The following is a 14,553-nucleotide window of genomic DNA, read 5'->3' as shown; positions in this document are numbered from 1 at the left end:
ATGTCAGTGTTTCATAGCAACTGAAGTCAGCTGACCAAACACACATAACCACACCAGGACTGAAAGAGTAATTAGCTTTTCTTTATGACATGTTGTTGTATGCAAACCTGATGTTGCCCTGCTCCTGCAAGAAGAATATACTTATTACTCTCTTTATCAATTAATCCAACACTTATTATTTTGACTTGCTGATTAGTAGTTTAGTCAAACAGGTTCAGCATTTTTCTAAACAAATCTAATTCAATTCATGAGACTCAAAATGTAATTTTGCAATGTGATTTTTTAATTAGATTGGTGGCTAGTTTATATTATAATGTTTTTAGGGTATATTGACTCAGAAATTGTAGCATAATTAATTAAAATGTTACTTTGAAAAACACATCTGAACCTTTTAATTAGTTTAAAAGTTATAGGAAACATATTGAATTTTTTATTTCAGGTGTGAGCCGTTTGCACCACCTGCAGCAGAAACCTGGGCTCTCCGCTGGCAGCAGTTGTTCATTTGAGTGAAAATGTAATTTACTTTGTTCTTGTTTCTAGTACATTTATGTTTGCAGTACCTTGATGCTTCAGTTATTCAAGCTTGAATGTTAATGCACTGAGTTGATTCTTGTTAAGTGATAAACCTTACATCAGTGCTCACACTGTTTTCACAGATTGGATTATTTCAAATTAATTTATTTCATTTTTAAAAATTTCCACTAGTGGTACCAGTCCCGTAGTTTGAGAAGCCTGATCATATGAATGTTTGAGCAAATTCCCTTTAAAACTTTACATGAGTGATAAGAAAGTTTACATTTCACATAAACATGATTGGCATGAATGAATAGTTGTTATAGTCATGCTGACACATTTTGTCACTTTTGCTGAATCCACCTTAAATAGTGAAAAATGCCTGCCACAAATTCCAAGAGCCAAACTAATTTTATCCAACTAAGACAACAAAACCCACCAATATTCAAATTATAGTGACATAACAGTGAAATTATATTTGAGAAGCTGGAACTAGAGAATGTTTGGTGTTTTTGCTTCATATTTTAGAACAGCCAACTCCCTTGCAACTTTTGAAAAGAAATTAAAGACCTATCCTTTTAACTTGGCTTTTAATTTGGGGCAACTCAAGGTATCATTGCTGGTTTATTGTATTATGATCTGTTTCTGGTTGCTTGTCTGTTTTCTATTGCTTATATATAATTTTTTACCCATTATTCTTTTTATTATTTGTAGTCTGATCTTGTTTTGAGAACTTTGGGCTGCATCCTTGCAAATATACTATATAAATAAATATATGTTCAGCTCTAAAATGCACATAAATAAACAAGCAAAGAAAAGACAGACCCTTACAAATAAAACACTGTTTTTGCTTCAAGAAAACTATAACTAACTAACTAACTGCAAATACATCCTAAAGAGTTTTCCAAGACTTTTAAATATAGGTGGTATGCCGTTTTTTTCCTCCCATTTCTTAAGTTTTTGTTTTACATTTGGAGCAAAGCCGCCAGCAGAGAGCACCACACACCAACAAAAACAGAAGTGAACCAACAGACGACAACGCTGGACTCATGTTGACAAAAACAGCATCCAGAGCCATGAAATTTCACTCAATTTATCAACAGATAAATATACAGCTCGAACATGACTTTAAACATCAAACATACAGCACACTATAATGGAAATGATATTCAGTGACAGTAGTATACTCAGAACAAAACCCCCAAATAACGATGTGATTAACGGTGACAACAAACATACAAACAAAATAATAACCATCACAGTTAAAATTTACCAAAAAATGTCAAGTGTCGGTTTCTCTGCATACAGGCAGAGCATCGCTGCAACAGATGCAGAGGGAAGACGTGAATGTGTACAGTATATGCCGTCATGCCAGTGGAATTAAATGGTAAAATAAAGTGTATCAGATCAATAAAAAGGTTCATACAGCACAAATAGAGAGCCAAGCAATCATAGTGAGCCATAAAGTGTCTTAGCACTGAAATCTTCGAGAAAAGTGTGAATTAAAATAGAGTTTTTGCTCTTTGCAGTTACCCAAAATCCATCATTTGAGGCTGCAGGGTTTCATCCTAAAACACCATAAATCTCTTAAAATAATTAAATATGACTTACTAAATTCTTCAAAACTGTCATCAAAACATAACTTTTTCTTGTTATTTTGACATACGCTCTTAAAATGTATAAAATACTTAATATTCTTACTTTTTTGGGGACATTTAATATGAAATTTAATTCACTGTGTTCTGCAAAGTTTCATTCAAAATCAAGACCAGCTTTAAAAAAAGGGGGTAAAAACTTGAGTAGTGAGGAGCTGTGAAGTTTAATAGTGGCGGATTTTCACGGCGCTGACATTCCTCCATGTTGACTTAAAATAAGCTTTTCCCAGGAGCCCCAAAGAGCTCGTTTATGTGCAGTGATTGAGTGCAGCACATTCCCACCTATTTTTAGGGCATTACTCATGCCACGGGCCCCTGTAAATGACTGTAGGTGGACTCCCATCACAGACTTTCATCTGGCCACGGAGAGTAATGTAGCTCATGTTTCACGCTAAAACCCAATGCCTAATAACATAATAGTAAAATTAAATATGGCCCGCTTAGGTGAAGCCAGGAAAGGTTTTGGAAATAAATCACGATCAGGTCTCATGACATGATGCAGTGAATCATTTTCAACTGAATAAACTGAGATAATTGTCTGAATTTGAACCTGGAAACGTTTGGGGGTCCATCTGAAAAGCTGCATACCTGAGCAACGGTTCCTTGCAAAAGCAGCTTCAGATAATTTGCTCCTCTGCACATTCAAGGCGTTTGTTAATCTGAAGCACTGGATTGGCAATTGGATTTTTCTACTGGCTGATCTGGCAGCAGGTGATGTAGGTGGTGGGAGCTTTCTTCACTCGCTGCCATCTAATCAGTTGAGCGGGACACTTCCCCAAGCCCCTGATGCTACAAGACTCCTCTTTTACAGGACTTTACACTGTTATTTTTCGGTTTTGGCATGTTTGACAGCATAGAAGCTCCACCAGTCTGCATTCTTTCCCTTGATTGATGATCCTATGATCAACAGTCGGCACTGCAGAGAAGTTAATTTTAAGTTGGATATTCGACAGGCAGGTCCAGCAGCATCGTCTTGAATATTCAACTTGAAAGTAACTTCACCACGGTGGCTACGGCTACATACTGACAGGGAGCCTCTCAGCCTCTCTGAGCCGCTGACGTAGCTCAGCGACAACACAGGTAACCTACCACACAGAAACTTTTACAAAGGGCCATGTCTGTGCTTTATAGTGACTGCAGGTGGAGTGGAGAGGTGAAGTTATGTATATGTTTGCTAAATTAGCTGTTTGTTGAAAGAAAGACCTATGAGGAACTGTGCATTTCCTTGTTTCCTGCAATAACTTTCAGGTGCTGCCCTCAATTTGTTTGGAGCTTTTAAATCTGACGAACACACTTGTGTTACATCCACTTTCATCATGTACAAACAACTCAGTTAAAAGCCGTAACAATTGGAATGGTTATGGAAAGTCGCAAAGCTTGAAATGTGAATGGAGGCTTTTATGGTCCTGATGACCTCAGAGAGCGCTCTTATTGGGCCTCCAGCGCCTCTGAGACAGCACCAGCGGATGACATGAGGACACAGCGTTTTAATCATCATCATGTGTGGGTCTCAAACACAGAATTAACTCTGGTTGATTATCTGTGCGAGGGAGGGAGGGACAGTCAGATGTGTAAAACAGATATTCATGAGGCGGAAATAGTAAAGAAAAGATACAATCTTTCACTCCCAGGAAGAACTGCATATACAAACGGCTCCAATCATATACTATACAGGACATATCTTTGGCATAAAAAGTAAAGCTATGGAGCCAAGGCATTCATTCTTATCAAACATCAGTGCTTTAAGGAAAACATACTGTAGATACAGTATGTTTATAATGGCCTTCAAACCCCCAACTCTTCTCCAAGCCCAGTTTTACACAATATGGCTTAAAGTGTATGTATAAAAATAAATTTGCTATGTAACACAGCCCTGAGGGTTTTGTTGTCCACCAGTATTCATGCCGTCTCCACATCCCCGTACGGATGTGGGTCTCCATCAACAGCTCCGCTCTGCTCCGCTGGCTGGGAGTTACCTCCTTTGAGATTAGCTGAATTCCACAGCAAGTGTCCTCTGGCAAGCCACACTGTCACCTCAGAAGCCTGTTTCCTGGACCCCCACCCACAAAAAATATCAAGTCTCCAAAAAATATGGAGAATATTCTTCTCTTCCACATATGGAAGACTTGAAGGGCCTGGTGCCACTGGGGCGGCTGGGCTGCGAGACCCCCGTGCTATTGGATCCTTCCCGACCCAATCCCTAATCTCATTGGCTCCTCTGGGACCCCCCCACCACCACCACACCGCAAGTTTCAGTGGTTCTTTTCCATCCAGTCCCAGCTTTCATCACTGTCCTTCCTGTTCTTCTCAGCCTCGATGATCTCTCTGTAGCGCCGACGGAAGAATCCCATCTGTCGAAGAACGAGAGGAACAAGAATTTGAGTGGTTTGTACAGTGAGGTGCATCTGTGGTCAGATCTGACTACAAATTACACACAAATTACATTACAGCTGAACATTTTCCAGATCTTTTTAGGGTAGATTTTCCTCTCTCGAGAAGTAGATACAAACATGAAGGTACAACCAGCAGCAGGTTAGCTGGTTAACACAATGTGGCTTTATGGTGGTTTGTGTTATTTCTTATCTGGGTGTAGTAACTCATTAGCAAAGAAACAGTGTTGTACATAACTTTTTCTAAAACCATAACATGTAATTTTTACACTTTGGATCTTGTTTGCTGCATTATTACAATAATAACATAATTTTAATAATAATTCGACCCTTGAGGAGGTCCGTGTGCTGGATTACATATCTTTAAGTTGCATATCTGCAGGTTGAGATTCCTTCTGCAGTGAAACAAATGAAAAACAATGGCTGTCTGGCTGATGGGAAATCAATTTAAAACATTATTGCATGGTATGCTGCGAAAAATGGCTGGCAGTAATGCAAAACATACACAATTTGAAGGTAATGGGCAAAACCGCCAGCATGCGTGGAAGCAAATCAAGCGTTTCCCCTGCAGAAATGTGTTGTTTCTGTAGGAATCTAATATTGTATTCTAATTTACATTTAACTGACCTATAACATGCATTTACCAAGAGTAATATGAAGGAGATATGAGCGGATTCTTGGTGTGTGTCTAAACAAAGCCGTGATGCCTCTCTCACTACGACTCCATTCATTTATCTGCATTTGACTGCTAAAGTTTATTGATACAGACCTGTACTCTCCTCAGGCATTTCCTGAAGAGAGCAATACAGGACATGTGCAGCTCATGTAAGTAGGGTTTATTTTGGCAAGATCCAAAGACCTGGGGATCTGAGGGGGTGGGGGTGGGGGTGTATCCCCGGACCAACATTCCAAGGTTTAGCTGTGGTATTCCCGGTGGAAAATGAGGCAGTGAAGAAGAAAAAAGGAGTTTTGTGCTAACAGGCCCTCTGGACATCAATGTAATTGCCATTTCCCTTTTAGATCCTTCTTTCATGTGAATGGTATGGTGTGAATTATTGTCCAGTCTGTGATTTGTCCTTTTCATGGTTGTTTAAGGCCCAAAGCAAGCTCTCACCCCCCCCCCCCCCACCTCTTCTTCCCCTACCTCCAGCTGTCTCTGTACAACTGGATACTTCACTGTCATCTAACCAGAGTCAGACACACGGCTTCTGGCTGTGGCACCAACTCCCTCCCTCTTTTATACCGTTGTAGCTTCAACAAAGTATTGCTTCAAAACAAGCAGCTATGTGACGAGCGCTTTAAGCCAGTCACTCCCAAAGACTGGGTCGGGACACGCAGGGGGTCCACAGGAGATTTTGTCTGCGTCCATAAGTGAATAAAAGACTGCAGGAAATTCTGCAAATTTAAGATTTATAGCTGCAATACACTTTTCATAAAGTATCTAAAACATGTCTATTGTTTTAGTGATGAGAGGAAAAACCAAGAGCCCTTTGATTCCATCTAAATGCACATATGAATTTGGCTAAAATGGCTTATGCTGTTTTCTGGATAAAAAGAAATACAAATAGAGAGATGGCCTGTTAACTCTGCCTGAATGAGTTAGGTTGCTAACTTACTGGTTATTTCTGGGGTGATTTTTATTTCATTATTGTTTTTTTTTAATTGAATTCTTTAAAAAATATGTTAGAAATGTGTCCCTTTGCTTTCAAACTTCCCATAAGAAAAAAAAGGTGTGAAAATTTTCCATAAATTGAGAGAAATACGAGAGAATTGTGATTCTGGGAGAAGGCAATGAAAAACCGGGAGGGTTTGTGTTTGTGTGTTTACCTTCCAGAGTAGCACAGCTAACAGCAGAAAGATGAGGATTCCCACCAGCAGACTGATGGCAATGATCCAGCCGACGACGTAACCCCTCGGCTCCTGACTGTGGAGAGCCTCGAACACCAGCTGAAACACAACAGCACTTCAGTCAGTCAGTGAGTCACGCTCAAATACAACACACACACACACACACACACACACACACACACACACACACACACACACACACACAGGCAGGGACACACAAGATTACTCATGAAGTCATGTGCTGCCAGTGATGCAATGTAGTGCAAGAACAACATCCAAGATACATCTTATTTCAGTTTAGCTGTTCACCAAACTCTTGATTTGATTCACAAGGAGCTGCATGTAAAGCTGAAATACAGCATGAAACTGGACACTAATTGAATTTATTTTATACAAAACACATTAATTCAATCAATAATAGTAACAAGAAACATAAAAATCAGTCCAAATAAATGTAGATTTAAAATCAGTTTATCCTTTACACTATTATGTTTCAAGCAACATCCAGTGAAACACAATTTTATATTGAATTCGAAAAGGAAAGTCGATACTCTTCAGCCTGAGTTTTTGAGCACATCACAGGACAGGACAGGGTGGTGACCCTGACCGTTGACCCATATGCAATAAAAAGTCAGCAGCAAAACAACTTGGTGTCATTCACATGACTGATATTTTTTGCAGCATGGAAATGTCAGTCTGTCGGTTGGTCCACGACTTCTACATGGATTGCATGAACCTTCAGTCTTCTCCAGGAGATGGATCCTACTGACTCAGATGACTTTTCATTTACATCTAAGTTTTAATTTGTCCAGGACTTTGGTTTATGACAAAATACTTGTAAACATTTTAACTGCAAAGCATCAGCATGTTAGCATTGTCAAACTGGTACGTGTCCAAAGAGTCGTTTTTGGACAACGAGGGATTGCGCTGCTTCCCAGCATAGATCAGGTACTTTGCTCCTGCGTCATGATTCCACCCCTTTCTGATTTGACTGACAGTCAATACAAAGTCCAAGGTCTTTTCTAGTTTAAACACATAAAATAAAATAAAAATGTATCACTGTAGAGCTATTAGGAGCCCAAGTCCTTCCAGTCAGGTGTACAATCATGCTATGTCTTTGGTGATCAAGTGTCATTACGAGGAAAAAAGGACAGAAACAGGGGTTGATGAGTGACTGCCTCCATCAAACTGGAAGAACAACTCAACCTAGTGGTCGGAGGTGGTATATCCCTACATACGTGTGATGTGCGGCTGCTCTCATCCATTGGAAGCTTGACGAGTGCATTGACCTGCGACCGACTAAACTCACCTACAACCCTGCAAGCACTTCCTGGCTGCACTTGATTGGATGGATGCTCACTCATAGGTCATCTACTAAAGATGTTTAATAGAACCCAGGCAGGGCATCGACACTAAGCCTTGCCTCCAATTTTTCCCAGTGGCAACTCGCAGTGGTGCAGCGAAACATTTCCCACCAGCCCAAAAATTATTTATCCCCCATAAGCCACCATTATAAAACAAATATCTGTAAAACTGTTGACAGAACCCCTCCAACTGCAAACAAGGTCAATTATGACTCTTTCTATTATGAGTTTTTGACCCATGGAGGCTTTATATTTGTAAAACTTTCCTCAAGCTGAGAAAAGAAAAAAAATCAGTGATGTCATCTCTATGTAAAGTCCATGTGCCAAGCTGCACAACCAGAATACACGTATATAGACAGTGAATGGGAATAATAGTATAATAGATCTAGTCAGTACGTTTTACCATCTCTGTTTCATAGTTCACCACCCTTCACATGTCATTGTGTTTAATGCCAGCAAATATTCATCTTACTAGGTCAGTGCAATTCAAAATAATAAATCACCCACTCCCTTTTTCCATTCGGAGCCTCGTGCTTTTAAACTGATGCCTCAAAGTCCAGAAGGAGGCTAATTCTGAGAGTTATCTCGTCTGTTCCGGGAGGCTCGGCAACTCTTAAAAAATAGCCTGGTTCCACAATAAATAAGAGCTATTTAGTCTGTTTCCCATGACATGAGTGAACACTGACCTGTTGGTTCATCTGTCACTGACAGCCAACTCAGTTCATTTAACCCAATGCGCACTGTAATGCTTAACTACAATGCAGGGAAGTGGTATCCTGTGACAAAGACTGTATTTATTGTAAAATAATAAAACACAATTATGTTAAGTCACTTTCTAGCAAAGTGCTTTGATTTTTATTTGATTTTATTTAACAGTTACCATTAATTTTATTTGTGTGCTAGCTGTCCTGCTTTGAAACAACTGATTTGCACTGAATTAACTGTGGTTTGACTTGAATGAAGTGTTGCTTTACTCTGCACCACAGCTAAGCCTGCTTCAATGTCAGCATGCGGGCCCAAAATGGAAAACAACACATTCTAGGATCATGAAATAGCTGGGTTTATTTACTAATGATCTTAAACAGAGGGAAATAACTGTTTAAATAAATGTGCAACTCCCAAATGTCAGATAATCCTGCATAATTTGTTGCTGCAAACAATGGTGGGACAGTTTCAGAGCTGGCTGTGGAACGCCACTGTGTCCGTGTGCAACGCTACATGGGCTTTGAACACAAATGTGGCATGAGACGCTAACTGCGAGCCAAGACACAACCAAGTGGACAAGTGAAGATTAATCTCTCTGTTGAATAGTTTCCCACATTAACACCTCCCCCTCACTCCGAGCTCTGGAATTTAACTGTTGTTATGCATGCCGAGGCGCTTGCGTGTACAAAAGAAGATGAAAGCTCTGCTGGTCGTTGCTCTCTGACTTTGACTTTCCCAATTTAACTTGTGCAATCGGTTAATTCTGGGAATGTGCGATTGAATGTGAAGTTCATGCAGCTCAGTGCTGTGATGCTGTTTGGAACGTCGTACTTACAACCAGAGCTGTGAGGGTTACTTTAAAAATGCATTCTGACACAAATACTGGTTACTTTTAAAAAAATGTAATCAGTACCCTGATCCAAGAATCACAGTATATATAACTTGATTACTTTCCATTACTTTTGAATTACCTCAGTACCAAATATGGTGAAATTGTTTCGCCTCACATAATATTTTATGTTCATTGTTTGATTTTTCTATCGTTTGTCCAGGTCTCCCTTCCTTTGTTGTTGCACAAAGGCACTTTTAGATTAACAGTGCTAGTTATGGACATATAAATGTAATTTGTTAAGCACGCTATTCACAATTCACACTCAATCTTCTCCCGAAGTAGTATTACTAGTAGCCATTTTCAATAAACTATAATCTGATTACATCTTTTTTTCTGTAACTGTAATGGAATACAGTTATCTTTCCTCTGTATCCTAATGCCATAACCCTGTGACATGTAATCTGTTACTCCCTAAGCCTGCTTATAACAGAATCCTACAGATTTATGTCAGTTCGTTTACATGCCACAAGAGATTAAAAGTGAGCTGCTGTGAGCGATACATCCAGGGACCACAAATTATACTCTGCAGTGTGTACTCAAGCCTGCAGGGATCCTGAGGGAAGAGGGGACTGTGTTTACTAAAACCTAGGGGGGCAATAATGGCTGGAATGAGCACACTCACTCAGTGCTGAAAGAGTGGCACGGTATGGACTTATTCACGGCGGGTCTGGATTTTCCGAGCACGGCTGAAGCTCAGGGTCAGCGGGGCCGCAGCACCGTTATCACTCGAGGGATCCCACCGCGAGCACGCTGGGTGCTCAATATAATCATCAAGTCTCATCTGGTGGAGCGTTCAATCACTCAGCACACAGCAGAGAGGGGAGGGTCTGTCCTTGAGCACAGCCGAGGACCCCCGAAAAAGAGCCGGCAGCAGTGCCACTGTACAGTATACCCACAATCCCCAGCTGTTCTGCAGGCTCACGTCAGCCGCTCAAGAATTGTCTAACTGTAGCATGATGGATGTGCTTCTAAAGAATGAAACCTGGCTGGGTATTGTTTTAAAAAACGACGATACAGATACCGTCAAATGCACCACGGTCGACTTCACCACACGACACACTGTATGGGTTATAGGTGCTGTAATAATAAGCCAATCACACGTCATACTGAATCAAAGAAGACTTGTGGTGATTGACTGTGAGCAAAACCATACAAATAATCATTTTTCTGGATCTGGGAACGCAGGTATTGTTAAACAGGAGAAACCTGGCACTGAGTTACTTAATCAGTACCTTAAGGTTATTGTGTGCTGTAATTTAACTATCAAAGTTAGCTAAAATATTGCAAGCAATGTATTTCGGTGAATGAACAGTTCATGATGTACTCACAGAAATGTCCTCTGGCAGGCCCTTTGCCACCTCCACTGCTCTGTCATTTACTTGCACGCTTCCCCGTGTCACAAACTGGATCACGGAGGAGCTATCCTGTGGGTCCAGAGAGGATGGATTACCGTTACTATCAGAATCACAACAACTGCAACTAAATCTATCAAGATTGCGTCGTGTTTCTTACCCTCTTAAGAATTTCAGTGTTGAGTAGAAGTTTTATATCTATGCTCAGAGCTTCTTCTTTTAATTGTGGACCCAGACTGCAGGAGATTGTCATACATGCTCTTCCAGGCCGGTCACAGTCCTTTTAGAATATACAGAAGAAGAAATGAAGAGGGGGCGGAGGGCAGGAGAAAGCATGTGGGAGAGAGAAAGTGTGATAAACAGATGTTGCACCGGCTAAAAAAAACAAAACAAAACAAGAATCCTCACAGGGGGCGACTGTCAATGACCTCTGAAAGGTCGAAGAGCAACTTGAGGGTATTTACCAAGACTTTGCGTCCTGACTTGGTGAAGAAGGCAAATATGGAGTGGAAGATGCTCTCTCTGTCCTGGGGGATGGTGCACGGTGTCGGGTTCCTGTGAGGGGTACAGTTCCCTCGGCCGTCGGCCACCTGAGGCGGGACAGTGGTGGAGGTAAACAGAGTTTTAGATTCTATCATAACCAGTGAGCATAAAATAAGACATACGTATCTTCAGATACAGGGGTTTTTGAGTTCCATACAGGACCTCTCCACCATCTAAGGGTGCTAACAAGAACCCACCCATGGGGTTCTACCAAGAACCATATTACCCTTGACAAAACCTTGATGAAAGAGTTCTCCAAGGATCTCAACTATCCTTGAAGAACTCCTTTTTCCAAACAAGCGTTCCTTGGATGAAAAAGAGCCCCTTTTTGAAAAGAGGGTTCTTCAGAAGCAAATGGTTCTGGGTAGAAGCGCAGCTCTTCTGCAGGAACCCTTTTGGAACCCTTGTTTCTAAGAGTGTAACAGAGCTGAGTTAAAACGGGATATGTGGCACAGAGCAGGACTTCTGTCATGTTTATGTGTCAAAGATAAATTTGGATTTCTGTTTGACAGCGAAATTGTCGACACAAGCACTTCTGTCACCTAAACTGGCCTGATCCCACTATTGTTACGAGTCTCCAGGTCTCACAGGAAGTTCTCCCCAACAAGAAGCTGGTACCCCTCCCACGCAGATTTCCCATATGGAGTGATTTAGAGGTGTCTGCTTTACTGCCCACCCCCGAGGGAACACTTCCCCTTTCCCCTCTCCTCGGCCCGGCCTGAAGCTCTGGAGGTGGAAATCTCCTCTGGCCCGTCCTCATTGTCTGCTCTGTTGCCACCCAGCATGTCTGAACTTTTTTACTGCCGCGCTTTCTCATGTCCTGTGTTTCTGCTGCTGCCACGGCTGGTGTGAAGATTCATGGGCTGCACTAACCTAATGCTCGCAAGAACATAATTTTCACAATAAATAACGAAGGTTGAGGGATTTTGCGCAGAAAAACTGGAACATATGGAGCAACAGTTGAGAACTTGTAAGTCATGTCATGAAGAAATGGAGGTCTGTATAAAATGTAAGAATATCTGGCTATAAAATATAAGTGTGCAACTGTCCGGTGTGCCACAGGCTAGACGCAGTGTTAACAGCGTTTATGATGTGTGGTTCCAGGCTGGGGATGGTACGGAGCAGTAGCCAGCTCCGCAGGTGTCCCATTCCTGTTTCGTGCAAGCTGTCTGATCCCCTGAAAGTGATTCCAGATGGGCTCAAGGAGGGTGGGATACAGTCAACCCCGTCTGCCCATTCACAGTAAATACAATTAACAGCTTGAGCCCCCCCACAATCTACCTATATGAAAGGAGCAATGCAAGGGTTAAGAAAACATCCAAACCCAGTGGGAGGATTGTGTTTCTTTATCTAAATGCAAAATGTTGTGAAACAAAATGGTTGGCTAGCTTCAGTAGCAACGTCAACACTTTCGCTCAGGTTTTCACTGGCCCAGAGGTGCCTCACACTAAGCAAATTGCCCGTGCCGTGACAAAAAGTCCACGGATTAGACGCGTTCTGTACATAAAAGTGTCCTCCGAGGTGCACGCAGGCAGCCGTGACCTGAAGAGAAGCTCGGCTGACAGGCGTAGGCTGGATAAATGAGCTAAAAATGTGGCTGCCTGCAGGTGAATAAGCTAATAAATAATGATTTGGGCTAGATAAACAATGTAGATAGACTGCTGTTGGCATCCACCTGTGTTTCAATGATGTGGAACATGTCAGCTCCGCTGCCAGCCAGCCGGTTGGGTATCCTGATGTCCACAGTGGAGCCAGGCAGCCTGCTGGGCCCCTTGTTTATGGCCTGGAACCACATCAGACGGAGACAGAGAAAGATGGAGACAAAGGAAAAGAGAAGTGAATATATAGAGAAAAATGCAAAAATGCTGAAAGTCCTACATCAGGATTATCCAACTGGTGGCCTGTGGGCTGAATCAGGCCCTTTAATGAACGCCTTTTTATGACCTACATAAGTCCATCCACATGAAGATCGGCTATTTCACTCTTGAGGATTTAGACAAAACTGTATTTTGGGGGGTTTTGAATTTTACGCTTCAATTATGTCGGGAAAATATATTTAAAAAAGATGAAACTCTTTGCTATTAAATCTTGTAATGGGCCAATCTCATACTGATTGAATTTTTCATTCAATGTATACTTATGGAGTTGGCAAAATCAATTCATAGCACAGTCGCAGTGAGTAGCCATTTTATTTTTTAAAGTTACTAAGAGTTCTCTTAATGCTAAAGAAAATACAAATGTTTAAAACTTCTTATTTAGCTTTATAGTTATAGCTATATATATATAGCTATATAGTAGTAGTATAGTATAGCTAACCCCTTTTTATGCCTGATTAAATCATAACTTTGTACTTGGGAACAATGAGAGCCAAAGAGCCAACATTTTCATAAAAAATTGATTTTAAAACCAAGATTTTATACCTCTGTTGTCAGTATGTAGTTAGTTTTAGATTTTGAAGGCTTTTAACAGATTTGTAAATTGTTTGAAGTTTTGAATTACCTTTATGGGTGTTTATATTATTCATTAGAAGACCATAATTCTAATTAGCCTTAAGTAAGCTGTTCAAGCACAGGGAATATAGAGGAATCAAAATGAATGAAAAAGACTTTTAATGCAACAGTGTGTTAATAAAACAACAAGCTACTTCTAATCTAGGATTACAAAGCTGCAGTGGTTTTTCCTGTGCTTTCGTTCATAATGTTTCTTTTCCAACTAATAAAGTGGAGAAAAAAAAATAATAAGGTGCATTGTTTTACACTTTTAAATTCCTAACTTTACAGGTCAGACATAGGAAATGTAAATGTCCAACCCTTTTGGCACTAAACTTTTTTCCAGCTGGTCCTTTTTAAAAAAGTAAGTGAGCAGGCCTGTCCTGAGCTGGCAGTACCTGGAAAGTGAGATTGAGAGGCTGAAAGTTGCACTCCATGTCCTCCAGCTGGACGAAGCGCGAGGCATCGATGGAGTTTCCGTACACGAAAGAGCTCGGCGTCACCACACTGCGGACACAATGAAGAAGATGCGTTAATTTATTTAAATGCAGACAGAAATCATTACAAAAAACTCTGGCTTTTCAGTCATGTTATTAGCCGGGCGGCAGAGTTTTCTCCAGCAGTTGTGACATGAGTCAGATGTGTCCAGCTTTGTTCTGAAGCCTCCCTTCACATTAAAGACAGCACACACAGCAGCCTTATCAGATGTCAGAGTTCTGGCGGATTTGGGCTGTTTTCAATCTCCTTCCCTCCTCTGTGCAGCAGCGCTATGATAAAGTGTTTGGAGATAAGGCTTTTCAAC

The 14,553-nt window shown here is 41.0% G+C and overlaps 1 protein-coding gene across 1 annotated transcript in view; it reads right to left on the bottom strand.

The window, feature by feature from the left end:
• Positions 1–2,998: 2,998 nt before the first annotated feature.
• itga9 (integrin, alpha 9) overlaps positions 2,999–14,553 on the bottom strand; it is a 69,430-nt gene continuing 57,875 nt past the window's right edge. Inside the window, exons 22-28 of the mRNA XM_084735452.1 lie at positions 14,150–14,258; positions 12,938–13,045; positions 11,184–11,309; positions 10,880–10,999; positions 10,696–10,791; positions 6,386–6,505; positions 2,999–4,519 (exon numbers count right to left, since the gene is read on the bottom strand). Of these exons, the coding sequence (XP_084591578.1) occupies positions 4,421–4,519; positions 6,386–6,505; positions 10,696–10,791; positions 10,880–10,999; positions 11,184–11,309; positions 12,938–13,045; positions 14,150–14,258 (778 nt within the window). The 3' untranslated portion in view covers positions 2,999–4,420. The remainder of the gene's footprint in view (positions 4,520–6,385; positions 6,506–10,695; positions 10,792–10,879; positions 11,000–11,183; positions 11,310–12,937; positions 13,046–14,149; positions 14,259–14,553) is intronic.

The sequence above is a fragment of the Lutjanus erythropterus genome, chromosome 14 (assembly GCF_056507025.1).
Source record: "Lutjanus erythropterus isolate fLutEry1 chromosome 14, fLutEry1.hap2, whole genome shotgun sequence".
NCBI lineage: Eukaryota > Metazoa > Chordata > Actinopteri > Lutjaniformes > Lutjanidae > Lutjanus > Lutjanus erythropterus.
This window is presented reverse-complemented; position numbering and strand designations above follow the sequence as displayed.